Here is an 18,604-nt window from a genome sequence, read left to right as displayed (position 1 = left end):
TTTTAAATTATACTGCATGGTTGTCCTACAAAATTTATTTGGGATACATTTTGCATAACATTTACAGCACAAAAGAAGAGTTTCTACTTTTAAATAATGTAAAGTTAGTCAGGGAATGATATTAAACCACCAAACTACAATTTGCCAGTTTATACTTTTATTCTAAATTTTATAGACATTTTTAAATCTGGTTTCTTTTTGCTGAAGAAAAAGGTAAAAATGTTGGTATAGAAACAAGCTTTATGTTCTGTATTCCGTAAGTGGAGCAATTGTTCTCTTGGTAAAAACGAACAATTCTGACTGTAAATGAGCTCTCGGTATAACTGATGTACCAAGAGCTGTAAACATCTTGAATAATAACTAATAAACTAAATCTACAGAACTTTCAGTTTATATGTTTAAGTCACCTGTTGATGAGCTGCTGATCTCTGGAGGAAGGACCCTCCATAAACATTAATTAACTGACACTACTAAACTGTGTTGTCATGGGGACATATTGCCTCCCTCTTTACTCTTCTGAATCCATTTACACCCAAGAAGTGCAGAAATGTAAGCCTTAAGATACCAGATTAAATTGCGAGTACAGAGCTCCCTGGTACACCCTGTGACTGCTTAGCAACAAATCAAAGTAATCACTTTAGGTGAAGGATGTTTACCTTACTTGTTTCAGTTAAGTTTTCACATTGTGTTAGAGTGCTTGTACTGTTTGAGTGATGAAAGTCCCGTCTGGAGACACACACACACACACACACACACACACACACACACACACACACACACACACACACACACACACACACACACAGAGTAACTGTGGCAGTGAGTGACACCCAGGGCAGCTCTCAGGCAGTGTGGCTGGTCCTCTCAAGGCCCATGCGCTTGGTTCTCCTCCTGTGTAATTGTCAGCTTTTCACTGTCTGCCTGACAAGCTCTGAATGATGGAGGAAACTGCGTTTTTCTACCTCCTGAAGAAATGCCATTCCACTGCTTCACAAGTTGGCACCAAGCTACCACCTCTCCTTTCTTTCTCAGTTTACTTCTCACTTTCTTTCTGTCTTTTTCCTGTGCTGCCTCCTCCCTTTCTCTCCTTTTAAGGACCAAATGACAGCTTGCCATAATTCTGAACACCATCCAGCTCTGCTGCAAACGACTGGCTCTCCAAGCCTTGCCAGCATTTTTTAGTTTTTTGCAGTTCTGGAATGTCCCACAGCCAACATGTTGGGACAAATAAATCTTTTTGATTTATACATTTAAGCAGGGCAATGGCACTAGTAATTGCGTAGTTACCATCTGGGGCTTGGAGGAAAACTGCGACAAGAGTTTGAGGAAATATGAGGACTGCTGATATTAATTGCCATGTTTGTTACATGGCCTGTGGCATAATGGATATGTCCCAGCCGAAGTCTGACGCTTGAAATGTCCCTGGTATTAAAATCCCATCGGTGGGGCCTTTTTTTCCACAAGGCCTGTTAATTGTTTTCAAATGTGACCTGTGATGCTGTATTTAATAGAGGCCAGACAGTCAGATTCTGACCCATATAGAAGACATATGCCACAAGTCTTGGCTCTCATTGAGATCTAGTCTCCCTCTTTCTGAATGTTTGATTGCTGCCAATGGACACATGGATGTGTTTAACACTTGCTGTTGTTTCAGATTAAGCCCAAAAGCGTTACCCTTTTTTGTTAATTTGAAAACCGGAGTTTGGGAGACCACCGGCTTGTGGCCCCGGTTAAGATTCAGGGTTTTTTTTCCCTCCTGCTTGTCGCTGTAAAATGTAAACCAGCCGTCTAAGGAACACAAGGAGCATTGCAATAGGCCATTAGAGTTGGGGGTTAAACATTTTGATTCCAATCCAAGCTTACTGATATTTTCCATGAATTGGGGAATGAACGGATGCACATTCTTTTGTTGCACTGTAATTATTTTCTGTGCCACAAAACAGATGCCAAAATAACGCATGGTGGACGGCGATGGTCAAATTACCAAGAGGCTGTTTGGCAATGTGTCTTACACATTTCTAAATATGAGGCATACTAAGTATATGTTATCTTATGACAAGGCTGTTCTGGCCTTCTCCTTGTGTGTTTCCTACTACTGTTGTCTGGGGCTGATGACAGAAAGTCATTGATCTTCTTCAGTGTCTTCTCCAACGTGGTTGAATTTACGGCTGTCTTTTCTTCTCAAGCGAGTGACACATTGTATAAATCACACCATTGGTTTTCCATGAACCCTGTAGATCAGTGTGGACCATGTAGAGGAAAGGCCCCGGTCCACTGCAAGGGCACAGCCTCAACACATGCTGACGAAAGAAGAAAAACTCAGAGGAGAGTAAAGTAGAACTTGACAATTTTGAGTCGCAGGTGATAAAAGTTTAATAGTTTGTTTTGGAGCTGTTCAGAGTGTCTGATGGGTGCATACCTCTCCCCTCTGACCTTTGAAGCACTCCTGAGATGAGTCAGAGTGTGAGTCGACCCTTTGACCCTTACAAATTCACCACTGCTGCCTGCTCACGTTCCCTCCACGTGCCGCCCCCACCGCCCACTTTACAGAGAGGCTTTATGGTTTATGGCCAAGTAAATGTAGGGACTTCATGTTAATTAGAGCTCCCAAACTCAATTGCCTTGCAGCGGCTAACACTGGCGGCTAATGCTATGGCTTCTGTTTCTACGGGCACTGCAGCCACATTACAAGAGACAAATTTAATAAGACACAGTAAAGCTCTGCTGCATGTCAGTTAAGTGTCTGAGTTTAGTGCTGCAGGTTGTGTATTTTATAGTGCAATTACACAATAATATATACAAGGGTTGGCATGGCCCAGCGTGCTGTGTTTCAGACTTCCAGCGATGTTAATAAGGGGCTCAGTTCAGATGGTTTCTACCCCAACAGTGAGTCAGACAGTCTGGGTTTGAGGTAATCACTCCTTCTCTCTCTGTCTTCACTCTCTCTCTCTCTTTCTCAGACACCAGTCGGGCCAAGAGGAGCCAGGAGAGCGACGGCGTGGAGTACCACTTCATCTCCAAACATCTCTTTGAGACGGATATCCACAACAACAAGTAGGCACGACTGTATCTGGTATAAATAGAGAAGGAAAACAGACCTAACACACTGTACAACCTTCAGTTTCTAACTTCACAGTGGACTACAGATAATCCTAACAAGAACATGTATCTTTAAAAGCCCCAAATCTTGGTACACTATATGAACAATACATTTCCAATAAGACACAGAGTTGAAAGAAGTTGAAATAAATGAAAATCGGGTTGCACAGTTCTTCTTCCAAGTGCTGTGTTTATTCTCCCACTTTACAAAAATCTCCATCTTCTTGAGTATTTTTACTGTATCTATTATTGATTCCTTTCTTTGTTTTTTTTACTTAAAACAAGTGCCTGATCATTTCTGTCTGTTCCCAAAATAAATAAACTTGTTTTAGGGGTATCTAGATTCAAATGTAATTTGTTAGTTTTGAAACACGTTGAAATAATCTAACTGCACTTGCAATTTTTTTTTCACTTTTGCAAAGAAATCAAACATTTAGGACTCGATAATAGATACAAGTTACTTGGTGAGATAGAGATATTTTTGCAGTGCAAACATTGTCAGCTACACTGCCTCCATCATGGTCATGAGGTTGGTTTCTTTAAATGCAAATAATCTATTAGTAATGTAACTCCCACATTTTTATACAAAGGAGTAATAAGGGGCATTGTGCCCCACTTCCTCCCAACAAAAAATGTTTGCATTTTTCTGATGAATCAGGCACTTGTTTAGTCTAGAAAATGTCAGAAAATTGTGAATAATGGGCATCATAATGTCTTAGAGCCTAAGGGCACATGTTTTTCCTCTGACCAAAAGTCCAAAAACAAAAGATATTCCAATTACAACAGAGAAAAATAGAGTAAAACAACACATTTGCACTATGACATGTTGATCTGTTGTTGAAATGTTGATCAACTAATCTTTTAATGGAGTAATTGTTTCAGCACTAATCATATTACAAAACATGAAATGATTCCAGCCACATGTATTCAATGTTTATTAGTATGATGTAGTTTCTGGTATTTCAGTTTTATGTGTAAACCTCTACTGAGATTTGACAACACTCACACTGGTGAAAACAACAGAATCTATCTATATCTCTAAACCACTAGAGGCAGCATAGCAGTGAGAGCAGCAGTCTGACTGCTCCACTACTTGCTGCCACTATTCAAACACAGCCTCCCTGCTGTCGTCTGTGTGTCTCTGTAACCGACTGTGAGCTGGTGTTGACAGGGCCGGGCCCTACGTTGGTAACAGATCTCCAGACAGTGGCCCCAAGGTCTCCTGTCTCTGCTTCCTCCTTTCCTTAGGCGCGCTCTCTGAATCCAGCCACACCGCGGCCCGCCTTGACATTTGTGGCCAACAAATTGAAATGCAAGTTGTAATAGTCATAAGAATGATTGATGCCTTTCTGTTGGTCTCACACGAGCTGGAAGGGGGGAAAAAAGATATACTGTAGGGTGCACATGCAAAACATTTACGCACGCAAACACACACATAGAGCACATATGACATAGAGGGAAGCCTGTGGCGGTGAGTGCATATAGAGTGTCAGAGCATGCAGAGAGGAGAAGGGAAAGGGGGGCTGTATATTTAGGCCATGTTGTGGTGTAGGTCAAGGCATGCAATGTTTTTCAGGGAGTCGGAGGGGTGAGTGACAGAGCTGTGATGTGGGGTGCATGCGTGGGACACTCGACGCTGAAATTACAAGGCAGCAAAGTAAACGAGGAGTGAGATGAACTTGTTTGCGTTATGCCTCATTGCATGCAGCAGAAACAATGCGCTCTGCACAGAAACGCTAAATAAAAGGTCTCTGAATTGGGGCCACAACAACATGTGTTTAGCTTGAACAACTTTCCCAAGGGAAGCCCTGTTCTGTGTCAAAATGGCAACAATCCATACTCTCAATATAGCCAAACCTCCACTGGCATGCTTTACTGTAATCTATATACCTTCCCCTTTAACAACAAACAGTACAGAATGCTGCAAGGTGTGAGTTTTTAAACACAGGCTACTGTAAGCTTTTAAATGAATTTCCCATAACCGAATATGAGGGTTTTTTTAGAGACTTAAGCCTCCCTTTAAAAAAAAAAAAAAAAAAAAAAGCTGAGTAAAACTTTCTTACATTGGCAATTACCATAAAACTTTCTTTTTACATGGCATCAGTCACACTGAGGCAGTCATTCTGTCCGACACTCGTCATGAACAGACTGTGAGCATACCTCACCGTCCTATTAGCTTGAAATTCTTTCCACGTCGTTACTCCGCTCTCTGCCTTTTTTCCCCTCCTTGTTTTCAGCTAAAAATACACTGGTGGCTTTCTCTTTTTTTTTTGTGACAGCTGATTGGTGTGAAAGAGGGAAGATTATCTGGTGGAAAAGTGTTTGTTTGCTTGCACCCAGTTGCTTGCTGGGCTAAAATCCTCATGGATTAAGGAGGGAAGGTTTTGGCATTCAGGGGCTTTGTGGTCTCTCTGGAACAAACAGGTGTTACTGATTGAAAGGGTAACGTAGGAGATTATATAAAAACAAGCCCGGCCAAAACGTCTGGTTTTTAAGTTCTGCTAAAGAATGCTATCTTCAGATCTGTCAGTGGTTGACAGAGTAATCCTCCTGTCTCTGTGGATTTGTTGGGTTTTTATATATCATTATTTCTAAAATGGATCTCAGGAGTGTGCTGACACAGTTGACCAGATTAGGGCGAGATTCTAATGTTACTCTCAGGGGATATCAGTCTTGTATTAGATGCTAATTTCTGCACAGAATAATTTTTGAGGTGTTCTCAACAATCTTCTCATCTCCCAACTTCTCTCTTTCAATCTCACCTCTCAGATTCATCGAGTATGGCGAGTACAAAGGGAATTACTACGGGACAAGTCTAGACTCAATACGCTCTGTCCTCTCCAAGAACAAAGTGTGCCTATTGGATGTCCAGCCTCATGTGAGTGACACAAACCCTTCCTCGGCATCCCATTCTTTCTTGTCGTCATCTCCTTGTATTTTAAGCCTTTTGGCACCTCTCTCCCCACCTATCTCGGAAGATCTCTCTTCTCTGGCTTTCCTGAGGTCTTGGCTGCTTACTGGGTTACCAAAGCGGGTTTTAAAGGGGGCATTTTGAGGGAGCAATTACCGCTAATTTCCTCTATTTGAAGATTTCCTCTTTGGCTTATGTGTCTTGGGTGGTGTCGATCAGACTCTACACAAATGGCCAGCTTGTCGCTGAGCCCCAACATACCCTCTGAGCATGATTTCCCATTATCCAAGGCCAGGCCTGTATCGTCCAGCCTCTGCCCCACGAGATCTTCTCTGTTTGTTTTTGCCCAGTGGATAATGACACACATGAGGCACAAATACACCATTATGTAGATTAGCCTGGCATGTTCTCAAACCACCCTGGCCTGAGCAGCAGTGGGAGCTAGCCATAGAGCCCTCGGCTCAAGTGTATGAGAAAGAGTCTGTGGAAGCTCATGTGGATGAATGTACATTTACTTATGTGCTTTTTTGTTTTTGGCATACTTTTGTGATGTTGTGTAAGCTAATAGTCATCCCCCCTACCTCCAGCATGAGCCCATTCTCCAGCATGACTCATGGATCAGATCAGTGGCAGTGTCAAAGCATGTTATTGCTGACTGATACTGTCTGCTGAGCAGCTGATGAAAGCAGCAATGAATGGTTTCCAGTGGTTCCTCTCCTGCCCCTCCTTTTGGTTTTTATCCACCTTCCTATCAGTTGTGGGTTCAAACTCACTACCTATTAACACAGTGAGAAGCCTTGATCGCGGTGCCAGAGCCAGAGGAGGGCCTGAGGCCTGACGCCACCACTAACCAACTTTGACCTCTGTTCTACCTCTCTGGGAGACCAGATTGGTGTTTTCTTGTGCAGTTGTCAACATAAAGAAGAGACAAGAAGCCATGCAGATGTAGACAGAAATGTGTCTTCCAAAAGAAGCACATTTACCATACAGGCAGGATTGGCCACCCATACATTAAATCAGTGGCTCTGGTTGCTCTTTGGTTGCTAGATGGTAACACCCCTTTGTCTTTCTTCAGACGCTAAAGCACCTGCGGACGGCAGAGTTTAAACCCTTCGTGGTGTTTGTGAAGCCTCCAGCAATCGAGAGACTGAGGGAGACCAGAAGGGGCGCCAAAGTCATATCAGGCAAGGACGACAAGGGATCCGCTAAGCCATTCACGGTGAGTGAAGAGTGCACCTAGAGGGGAAGGAAGGCTTTTATTTTCTCATACAAAAGTCAAAATCAGACATTGACCAGCATAATATGTTGTTTAGACTTGAGATAAATTGCTTTGAGTACCAGATGGGTCAGGCTTGCCTTGATTTAGACAATTACAGGAAATCAATTTAACATACTTTGCGTAAGTAACACTCTAACACTCATCTGAAACCCCAGCCAGTGCTCCCAAACTAGATATTTGTAAATTTGATCCAGATTAGATTATGTTAGATGAAAACTTAATGATCCATGTGAGGAAATTGGATCATTACAGTAGAAAATAACAGGATACAGCAAATAGGGTTTACAGCAAGTAATGATACAGAGGTATCCTAAACATACAGCAGATACAAAGGGTGTCCCAACATAGTCGAACATAGTGATATATAGTTATTTAGTATGTTTCCATGTATGCCATGACTGTTTGGATATTGCAGGAAGATCACTCACTTTTGAAGCATATAGCTTGTGAACACACTTGGATGGTGTTGTGCTGTCGAAACACATGGCTTTACACCTAACAGATTAACAGCACAAGAAATAACAGAAACACTATCTGGACTCCGTGTGTACAGTATGTGTGTGTGAGTGATGAGGTCATCCCTTACACACCTTTATCCTGGCCCAGCGGGGATACAGATGAAACCAATTAGCCGGTGTTCGGTGCCGCTGTGAATTTGACGAGTGGGGAAGAGGGGGGCTTGCATGATGGTTTTCCCAGCCCCATCAGGCCTGGTGCTTGCTCACTTGCTCGCGTGTCTCGCTCGCAACTGGCAGCATGAAAGCCAAGTTCCCGGTCAGAAACACAGACTGATAGGAAGCCAGGAGGTGTGAAAGGTAGAGAGGGAAGCTGAGAAAAAGACAGAGCTGTGAAAGAGATGGAGACAGACTAATCACAAGCTAGCGCCTTGAAAACAGTCAAGGGAGCTGTGCAGGAGGCGATGGGTTCATGATGGGCAATATTGTTTTATATATTTCTTTATTGAGAACATATGCAAAGAACATGGATAGACAACTAAAATGCTACATTTACCTAATATTTTTACATCTCCTGCCTACTTGCCTCTCTACTGTCCTTAAACCCCCAACTCTGGTTAAAAACGTTAGCCAAAATGTGCCACATTTATAATCTTAGTTGACATAAAGACATTACCTGTCTTTCCACCAAGGTTTTATCAGGTGAAAAATACCTGAAAAACAAGAGAATAACTTGACAGTGGTAATAACAATACTGACATTTTATAAAGTTGTAAAGTTGCATGCTCTGTCCAATGATTTAAACCTTTTAAGCTTTGCTATTTTAAAAAAAGTAGTTCCCTCAGTGATTCATCACTGTCAGAATGGTAAGCATCTTAAAGACCCCATGAAACGAATTTCCCAGAAAACTTTGATGATAAATAGTGCATCTTCAGCGGTGAAGACATGCTGCACCAAATGTCCAACTATTAACGTCATCAAACCTTTCCTCTCATCCTGTGAAATAAATCTTCCTTTCACTGCATAACTAATAGCCCCACTGGTATATACCTACAAGCAGAAACAAACAGGAATTTGGTGAGCTAGTAGAAAAAAACCAGGAAGTAACCAATCACTCCTGATCAGCTGTATATTTACGGTAATTAAACATTAATTTGAGCTTATTAACCAATCAAAAGTAGCTCCTGCACTGATCTGTATCATTGTGATTGCTGTTTCTGGCAATGATGTGGATACATTTTTTTGAAGGATGCGACAGTGAGACACAATCCAAATAGACCCAAAGATAGTTAGACCTGATCAAAAATGCGGTTTAACTCAAATAGTGAGAGACACTGAGAGCAGCATGATGCTCCACCAGTTAACAAGCAGCCACCTTTAAAAAGAGCAGCAATGCATGTCATTTACTCTGCATTGTGTCAAATAAACCTAAATCATGTGATTATGATGCCCTACAGATCAAGACCCATTTCAATGCAATGGGACCCTTTCTGACCTAGTTAGACAGAATATAATTTGGACCTGACCGGACCCACCTCAGGTCTTAGATGGAGTCTGGGGTACTAGAAACTGAATGTGGGTGGACTGGATGTATGAAAAACTCTACTCAAGGCATCTCTATTCGTTGATTGATCCCTCAACAGTAATTGTATTACACTAAGAAGTACTGATATGATTTCACGGAACATTAAAACAGCGCATAAACCTTTATACAGACCATAATGAGACACTAAAACCTCTGTGGCAACCCCTAACAGCAGTGCAACACTGCTACCCTTAAAGTGTTGCGTAAAATTATATCTCCTCTATCTTATCACCATCCTATTATTACATGCACAAGCTGATTCCTGGTTTCAGCCTCACACACAGCATGCAGCAAGGCCACAGCTGAAGTTGGCTCTAACTCAGAACATCCTGAGGATATTTTACTTCCCAGTCAAACTTTTAAAGCCATTAGACAGACACAAAGTCAGCTTGCATTATTTGCCCAATGATATATAATTTTGCCTCTGCCTGCTCCTCAATTCCTCAGTGGGGGTCCTGAAAACAATGAGCTTTAGTTGTCAGAAACAGGATGATTGCTAACAATCCATTGCTGTTGCTTTTATTACTCTATCCCTTTATTAGCTTCTGGTATTCTCTCAAGTAAAACAAATACACCTCTATAAAACAGTGTGACAGGGAGGCATATTTCAGCCAGGTAACAAACCAGGTTCTGTGTAAATGTTCATGTACAGTGACAGCACGTAAGTCACTGCAGGTTTGCTGTTAAAAGCTCTGAAATAGAAGCTGTTGTTGGGTGAGTTGTCTCAGACGTATTGGATTCACCACCAGCTGTATTTCTCTCTTAGACATGTCTGGTCTAATGATAAAGGCTGAGGAACAGTCGTCTCATTGTTTCTGCAGAGCAGTCTGACTTTAGCCCCATTGTTTAAGCTGGAAATGATTCAGAATAGATGTAGACACATCATCATAGTGCAAGAGGATGACTAAAATTGATCTCTGACAACTGATTTCATTTCTCATGATTAATGAAAGTTTTTGCTGGACCATATCTGTTCAGTTATTTATGCTTGTTTTAATACAGAGGACAGGTGTGTTAAAGTAGGATCAACTAGTGCAGTCTCCATTCAAAATGTGCCTGTTCGGAACAGCCCGATTGCTTCTTATTTCTTGAGAACAGCATTTCTATGTATCAACTGACAAACGTATCAATTAAAACGATAATGAACTAATGAATTAAATGGCTTAAATCCAGACAGAAACTTCACCAGTGAGACTAAACAGAGGTTGAACTGTAGAAACAGTTCATGGTCTTCCATTGGTTGATTCTGCTGCCACTCAAACATTTCTGTGCTCGTATTGGCTAGTTTTAATGCCTCTGCCTCTGTTTTTTCTCCTGTCTGCGCTCGTTCTTCTCTCTCTGGCAGTTTATCTGAGTGGGGCACATGCCTTTGTCCCACTCAAAGTTTATTAATATTAGGCGTGTTGTGTGTCTAAATTGCACCAAATTTGATACTGCACATCCTTGGGTCCCCAGCAATACACTCACTGAGCGTGAAGTCGATCAGACGAATGATTCTCCAGATTCGTGAAGGACACTCACACATACAGACAGACGGAGATTCCTTGCTTTTTAGTTAGATCAACTGCAGCGCCTGTTCAAAACGTGTCTGAGACATCCTGTAGTAAGTCTTGAACGTACCTGCCAAGTTTCGTTCACAATACACAGTTCGATAGTGGAGCTTAGCCCTTGGTTTTCAGGGTTACGGCACTGACCACATTTCCGCTCGTTGACTCCACGGGCAGAAGAGAAGCAAATCGTTGTTTATGAGGTATTTTTGTATATTTCTGAACGTGCCTGAGTCCTGAATGTACATGCCAAGTTTCATTCACAGTACACAGTTTAATAGCAGAGCGTAAGTCTAGCTTAAGTAACACTACAGATGTAATCCCACCTCTGACCACAATGTGGGTTGCAATGGCAGAGTGGTGCTGTCCATATTTCCACTTGTTGACGTGCAGAAGAAGAGGCAGAGGTTTATGATGTATTTTTATATATTTCTTGAGAACCACTCATCCAAACAACTTCACACTCAACACTGTACTTCCTTGAGTCCCCAGCGATATACCTACCAGGTATGAAATAGATCAGATGAATGGTTCTCGAAATATGCGAAGGACAAACATACATACAGACAGACAGATAGACAGAGATTCCTTGCTTCATATAGAGAGATAAATGCAGATTTGCTGAGGACATTGTGTGTGATGATACCTGAGGCTGAGGCTACTTTTTTGTGACACTAAAGTGTTGAAAAGATTTATTGTCCCATAAGGGGAATCTACCTTCTAGACAGGGTTTACAGTAAAACTTACAGTTAAATCACTATAAATAAAACCATAAAAATACAAGCCATAAGAACATAACATTGATGAAAAAATGCCGTGTATGAAGCATAGACAAACAGTGGTAAAACCAGGCTGTGAATCAATAGCCTAATATTGTGCAATGAAAACTGCCATTTATCTGTGCTTGGACAAAGTACTAAAACAGGCACAAGACGCTACATCATTTCATGTGGAAATTAACCAATCTAATGGCAGTGGGGATAAATGAGTCCCCAGTGCTTTCCTCCTCGAGTTTGGCCCTCCACAAGTGGCATCAGCTCAAACTGCCCTCTGAGGAGAGTGATCCAGCATGGATCACTGGATGCCAGAGAGTATCCGCTCACTCCTCCCTGCCCAACTTTCCATTTACCTCTTTTACCTTCATTATATTCATCTTTCTGCCCCTTTTATTTCATCATACATCTATCTTATTATTTTCTCTTGCAGTTTTTTTGATTTTCTTTCCATCTCTCTACCCAGCTCGCTGTCCCTTAAGCAGCCTCTTGCTGTGATTAATGTTCTTTTACCTGGAATGGCCTAACTAGAGACAGACTCAGAGACTCGCCCGTGGACATGGAAAAATCACACAGCCACAAAACAGCACAAAGTCTCCCAGGTTCATTTAGTTGCCAGGACAGGTCAGAGAGGTTGTCTTCCTGGCGTTTGAGACAGTGGTCATCTGTTAGTCCTTGTCCAACAGTGGAAGTCCTGCGGGGGTTTCCATCCAGATCAGAGAATATAGTCCCACAGTGGAACAGATTCCTTCACAGGCTAACAAACCTGCCCTCCGTGAGTCGTCTTTTAGTCTCACCCCATCCTCTTCCTGTCATCCTCTGAGACGTGGGCTGATAAAACCATCACATCTTCCTCCCTCACAATAAAAGACAATAGAGCATGAGATGGTGCGGGTCGGTTTCTGTAACCGCCTGTAAGGTAGATGCACGCTAGACAGACAGGCAAAAGAAAAGAAAAAAAGCAGACAGAGCTTTTTCTAAGTGTCACAGCGAGTGAGTGTTTATATTTAGCTGCGCAGCTAATCCATTATGAAGCGGAAAACCACCAGAAACATTCTGAAGTAACTCCTGGCTGGAAGAAGCGTCTCTAAAAACGGAGCCGTTTAGGAGTTTTAAATTTTAACGAGGCCGTGTTTATGTGCGTACACATCATATGCACACATTCAGCTTGATCCTGCATGTTTGTGGGTGTGGAAGCATGTGTGTGTATGTGTGTGCATGTGTGTGTGTGTGTGTGTGTTTGAGTTTCTGGGCATAAATGTGCATCTGTGTGTATTTATAATTGTGTGTTTGGCAAAGGGGGTCACTATAAAACCATATCTGTCCAGAAATCTAAAGTTGAGTGTTCCCAGTAAAAACATGAGGCTAAATCAGTGCAGCTACTTTAGCCCTGTTGTTGCACAGAGGGCAGTATGAGCCAGGACCCACACAGCTGAGACCAGAAAGCCTCAGAGAGACCACCATGGAGAGATACCTGCACTGTTTGAGAATACTCTATCTATGAATACAGGAGTCCCACATAGGTAATATTTACTCCCAACCTGATAAAAAAATAGTTGGTAAAAAGTTAGTTGGTTGCTCCTCACAGTTAGCACGTGATTTTATTTTTTCCACTGGACAGCTAATTTGCATGGTGACTTGGAAAGACTGTGTGTCCCTCGGGTAGACCTCTGTTCAAAACTCCAAGTCAGCATCCAACGATTTTATGTAGTTCCCTCAGCTTGTCCTGATAAGGACAACATTCTTTTTTTAACAGATTCTCACTACCTAAAGTGCACAGGAACTGCCATAGTATGGTGTGTGCTAACTCATGACCACAACCACTTAATAGATCAAATATAATGTAATTTAAACAAAAGGCCCCAAAACAAATTCAAGCCCAGTTTGCAGAGGTTTCTGCATATCTCCAAGCTGCAAGGTTTACATATCAATGAGGTACCAATAGCAAGCAGGATAATCTGATAAATCATCTAGTGTATAGTTTTACACTTTGCCTACTAATGTAAACATAATTACAACTGAGCCACAATTCAAAATTCAGCAAATCATCATGTGTAACGCGAAGTGTTTTCAAAGAGTTCTTAGATTTCTTCATATATGCCTAAGACAATGTTACTAATACATTAAAGGTTAGTGCTCTTATGCCTGACTGAAAATGAAAATAAAATCCAACCGTTCAAAGTAATTTAGGTTAGTTACTATAGCCACGTTGACTCTTAGTAGCTTTCTTTGTATTCACTAATTGTAGCATGTAAGATCAGAAATGCTGCAGCCATGAAAAACTAATATTTATATTATTTTATTTATATATTGATGATTTGCCAGTATAATTGTTCATATTATATAAAAACAGATCTAATCTGATCTGCTCAGATATGGGACAAGTGAGTCACAAGTCTCCTTGACCATGAAGCCCTGAGTAAAGACCAAGCGCTTAACTTTGTTTCAAGCCATAAAACACACCATTATCCACCCTTCATCAAATCTAATGCCATTATAATAACAAATTACAAACAACAACAAATTATTTTTAAAATGTGTATGAATTATTGTCAGACAAGCTTTATAACATTTAAAAGTAAATGATAAGACTAATTAGAATTAGTTGTAATATCTGTACCGAGCCTTTAAATCTGAGTCTTTAATGAAAATGCATTGTGATTAGATGCTGTCAGGAAAATGACACACATTTTAATCTTTGGGTTTTGTGAGGATATGAAATCTTTCCAAGTCAAAAGCCTAAAGTCCAAGTTAAGTCATGAGTCATTGATCTTAAAGTCAAAATCAAGGCTCTGCCCATGCAGGTACACATGAAACTTTAAGATTGCCTTGAGAGCCTTTGAGAAATGTTCACAGGCCAAAAACTCAATCTGCACTATGTTCATTTTTGCCACTTCACTGTCAACAGTAGATTTAGTGGGCTGTGAAGCAGGTCCACACAGCCTTAGCTCTCAGTGGAACAGTACTGTCCACAAACTGTCATTTCCCCATCGTACATATAAAATCCAGACTGGCGAAAATGAATGTTTTACATGTCTGTCTTTTGTAAATTATGGTTGTTTTGTCCTTTGCTTATTTTGAGGATATTTTATTTTTTTAGTGAATTGGATAACCGTGTGCATTCAGTGGAGCAAATGATGGAAAATTCCTTGAGGTCAAGTTCTTGTATGGGGAGGTTTTAGTGTGTGGTCTGTGCCCGGGTTCATGTGTGGGTACCATGTCTTTGGGAGGTTATAACGGGCTCTGTACAGGCCTCTCTATGTTAATTTGCGTGTTCAATGCCATGTAATTTGTGTTTACAGTATGTGAATTTATCTCTCCTCTTGTTTACTGTGGCCAGTGTTTTCTCTTTGCAGCAGATAGGCAGCCTGGAATGAACTGTTCTGCCTCTCTTGGTTTGTTTATGTTTCACCACTCGTCGCCTTTTTCACCTCCATCCTCTTCTTTCCTCTCTGTTTTCACTTCCACTGCAGGAGGAGGACTTTCAGGAGATGGAGAGAACTGCCCAGATGATGGAGACTCAATATAGTCATCTGTTTGAGAGGGTCATAGTTAACGATGACCTTGCCGCGACCTTCAGCGAGCTGCGGTTGGCTCTAAAGAAAGTAGAGACGGAGACTCAGTGGGTTCCCATCAGCTGGACTCACTCCTGAGACCCACACAGACTGTAAAAGGAGAAAAGGGAAGGGCTTCGACGAAATATGCAGGTTTTTATCTTTCTATGTCTGCTGTGACTGGTGTCGGGGGGATGACGGGAATATAACAAAGCTGCGCCAGACTGCCATGTCACCATACCTGAGCTGCACAAAGCTAAAAATGTGCTTTTGCCTGGAGTCAGGTTGAATTTAGACCTCAGCTGCCATCTGGATATGGATTTCCAGGTCTGACCAGATCTGACACTACTCTGCGTTGAGGCTAAGGGCATCTGTCCAGGATATGGCCCTTGGACATTGATCTAGGTCTTATTCTGTGTCATAAGTTGGAGCTCTTTGGTCCAAACCAGAATGTGGAACGAGCCTGGACCATCACAGCAGCAGCAGCCCTGCCAGCACATCAGCAACCCCGCCAACCAGAACTCTCTCTTTAGTGTGTTTATAACATTAGACCATTAGAAACCAAAGGGATTTACATATTTCTTCTTGGTGGACAACTTACATGCACATGTCTATAAAAGAACACAACCTCTAAGGAGAAAAGGGGGGGAAAGAAAACATATTTGCCTTCTGTCTTACTGTATTTCTGTGCTTCTAAATTGCTTCCATGACTGTTACTCCAACATCCAAACAAAACATTGTCAGGTACACTCTCAAGAAAGGGCAATAAGTATAATTTTATTTAAAAGAAATTAATATATTTTCTAATATCTTCCAGTTGGTTTTTTTGCATACCTTTTATATACATATCTTAACTTTCAGAGCAACCTGATCTCAACTGTAGCCACCTCTGACAGATTTTTCCACTAGATGCGTTTCTTTTTGCAGTCAAGTGTTTTGATTTCATCATCCTAGTCTAGTTTTCCCCCTACAAAGCACATAGAGAGCCATTTTATTTAGGTGTTATATATTCCATTTAGGAGCATTTTGAAAAGCCACCCTTCATACGAAGGTGCCCAGCATAACAGCTTTGCCATTTAAAGTCCCAGAACTAGACACTTTTGGCTGTCCGCTAGAAGAAAATGTTCACAATTGTGTTTTATTAGGGTGGAGTCTTTATTTTTATTCACATAAAAATGGCTTCAGCTAGGCTGCTAATATAGAGGGTCCATACCACACTTCCAGGATTTAAAGTCAAGAGAAAATGCTAAGTAGTTGCTCCTGACTTTATGAGCATCATGACTTTATTGCTAAGTGTCTCCAGTTCCTGGTCTAACTTGCTCATTTTTTACTCAGTACTTTTTTTTCTATGATAGCGATATTTATAGCGATATATTAATTTTCAAAGCAGCTAGTCATTAATCATGATTATCATTAACATTATTGCAACTCTTGTGAATCATTGGTTTTCTGCTGCTAATGTAGTGAATCAGATTTAGAAAAGAAGATCGATACCATCCTCTATCTATATGTTAATTATGGAGCTGGCGCAGGGAGGAGATTCGCTTTGCTCAGCTTAGCATACAGTTGACTGGAAGCAGTGGGAGACAACTAGCCTGGCTCTGTCCAAAGTTCACAAATACGTCTACCAGAACATGTTAAGTAGCGGTTTTATGAACATGTCATTTTTACATTTCTGTTGGATTAAATAAAAATATGATGTGTTAATTAATGAACTTAAGAGGTGCATGTAGGTGTGTGAACTTTGGAGAGAGCCAGACTAGGTGTTCGTCCCAGTTTCCAGTCTTTCTACTAAGCTAAGCTAATCATTCCCTGGCTCTAGCTTCAGGCTTAAAGGGGAACTGCGCCGATTTTATACATCAAAATCTGTTTATGTTGGGGAATACTGCCTATATGAAATAAGTTGTATGAAGCCTTTTGTGGCTCCAGAAAGAAGTTGCCTCAAGTGATGTCACTTGAGTCAGCATTGCTCGGGGCTGAAGAGTTTGAAAATGAAAAAATCTGGGGGTGTGAACATTAGCCACCACTAGTATAAGACACCCAAAGCTTTTGACTGTTGGAGGTCAAGTTTCATTTTGGGCAATCAGACATCAGGTTTTGTCAAGGAAGAGGAATATGTGGAATAAAAATGGATTTAAAATGCATTAAATGCATGGATTTTGATGGAAGCAAAATCCAGCTAGCTAGTTTCCCCTTGTTTCCAGTCTTGGCTAAGCCAAGCTAACCGACTGCTGGTGGTAGCTTTATATTTACTGTACAGATATTAAAGTGGTATCAATCTTCTCATCAAACTCTTAACAAGATAGCAAATAAGCATATTTCCAAAAATGTTAATTATTCTTTTAACTATGCTACTAAACAATTGGTCACCATACAAATCATCAACTGAATGAATGTAGTCATTCTCTCATAAACTAGCTACATGTCCAGCTCAGGTTGCATTGCCCAAAAACTCTTCCTGTGCATTTATTTTACCTTTCCATTTGCAAAAGGGGATTTGAGGCTTTATGCTGTTCAGTAATGATAACTCACTTGTTAAAGACACATACTGTAATCTCACCCCTATACTTTGCCCTAGATTTTTATTCATTTTAGTACCACATTATGTTCCCCTTTTATATATTACTTTATTTGTTCTGCTCTTCATATCTTATGCCTCTGCCATGTCTTTTATTGATGAAACTCAGATTTGTACAGTCGCCAGAGAATATTTTTAATTTCTTGCTGTAAATGAATCGCTGTTTATTAGGCAAGTTGTATGAATTTACATATTCTTGATAACTGCTACATTTTATATTAAAGAAAATACAACTAAACTTGTATTTCCACTGTGTAGAATTTAATTTAATTTACATCTGTTATTCGTGTCTTCAACTGGGCAAAGATTGAGAACAGTGATGTGAGAGGTGGAACGGTATGAGAAAAATATTCCAGTGTTTCTGGGATTCGTGCCCTTGAGTGCCATTCACGTCTAGTTTTGCTCAGTTTGAATTTTTGAGAAAAACCTTCCAGAAACATCTTTCAGCTGCCCCACAGCGGTTCACTCTGGAGTGCACAGTTGGGTAAACAGAGCTGTCACCTTTCATCTTGTAAATGGCAGCACTAGAGAGAAGTAAATCCCAGTCACTGGCTGTTTTTCTCACCTATGAGCCATTCATATGTATTTGATTTAGACAATATCAAAATAATTTCCCACCTCAATTAATGAATTTGAAGTTGTAGTATTAGGTTACTAGTAGCTAACTAGTAGCCGACTTTTCAACCTTTGCAATAAAGTTTGAATGTCAGAAAAATCCCTAAAAACTGCATTCTTACAAAAAAAAAGTTAACTATTAATTTTGGCACTGTCAATGCAAATTTTCACACACTTCGTGTTCATGAAACCTTGTTCACAAACAATT

The 18,604-nt window shown here is 40.8% G+C and overlaps 1 protein-coding gene across 2 annotated transcripts in view; it reads left to right on the top strand.

Moving 5' to 3' along the window:
- The window catches only part of mpp7a (MAGUK p55 scaffold protein 7a), a 142,196-nt gene extending 124,171 nt beyond the window's left edge, over positions 1 to 18,025 (top strand). For both annotated transcript variants that reach the window (XM_044339411.1, XM_044339412.1), the window contains exons 14-17: positions 2,961 to 3,054; positions 5,869 to 5,977; positions 7,086 to 7,229; positions 15,123 to 18,025. In XM_044339411.1, the coding sequence (XP_044195346.1) occupies positions 2,961 to 3,054; positions 5,869 to 5,977; positions 7,086 to 7,229; positions 15,123 to 15,302 (527 nt within the window). In that variant the 3' untranslated portion in view covers positions 15,303 to 18,025. The remainder of the gene's footprint in view (positions 1 to 2,960; positions 3,055 to 5,868; positions 5,978 to 7,085; positions 7,230 to 15,122) is intronic.
- The last annotated feature ends 579 nt before the right edge of the window (positions 18,026 to 18,604 follow it).

This window comes from Thunnus albacares, chromosome 21, assembly GCF_914725855.1.
Source record: "Thunnus albacares chromosome 21, fThuAlb1.1, whole genome shotgun sequence".
Lineage (NCBI taxonomy): Eukaryota > Metazoa > Chordata > Actinopteri > Scombriformes > Scombridae > Thunnus > Thunnus albacares.
Note: the sequence above shows the minus strand (reverse complement) of the source record. Positions and strands in the feature narration are given on the sequence as shown.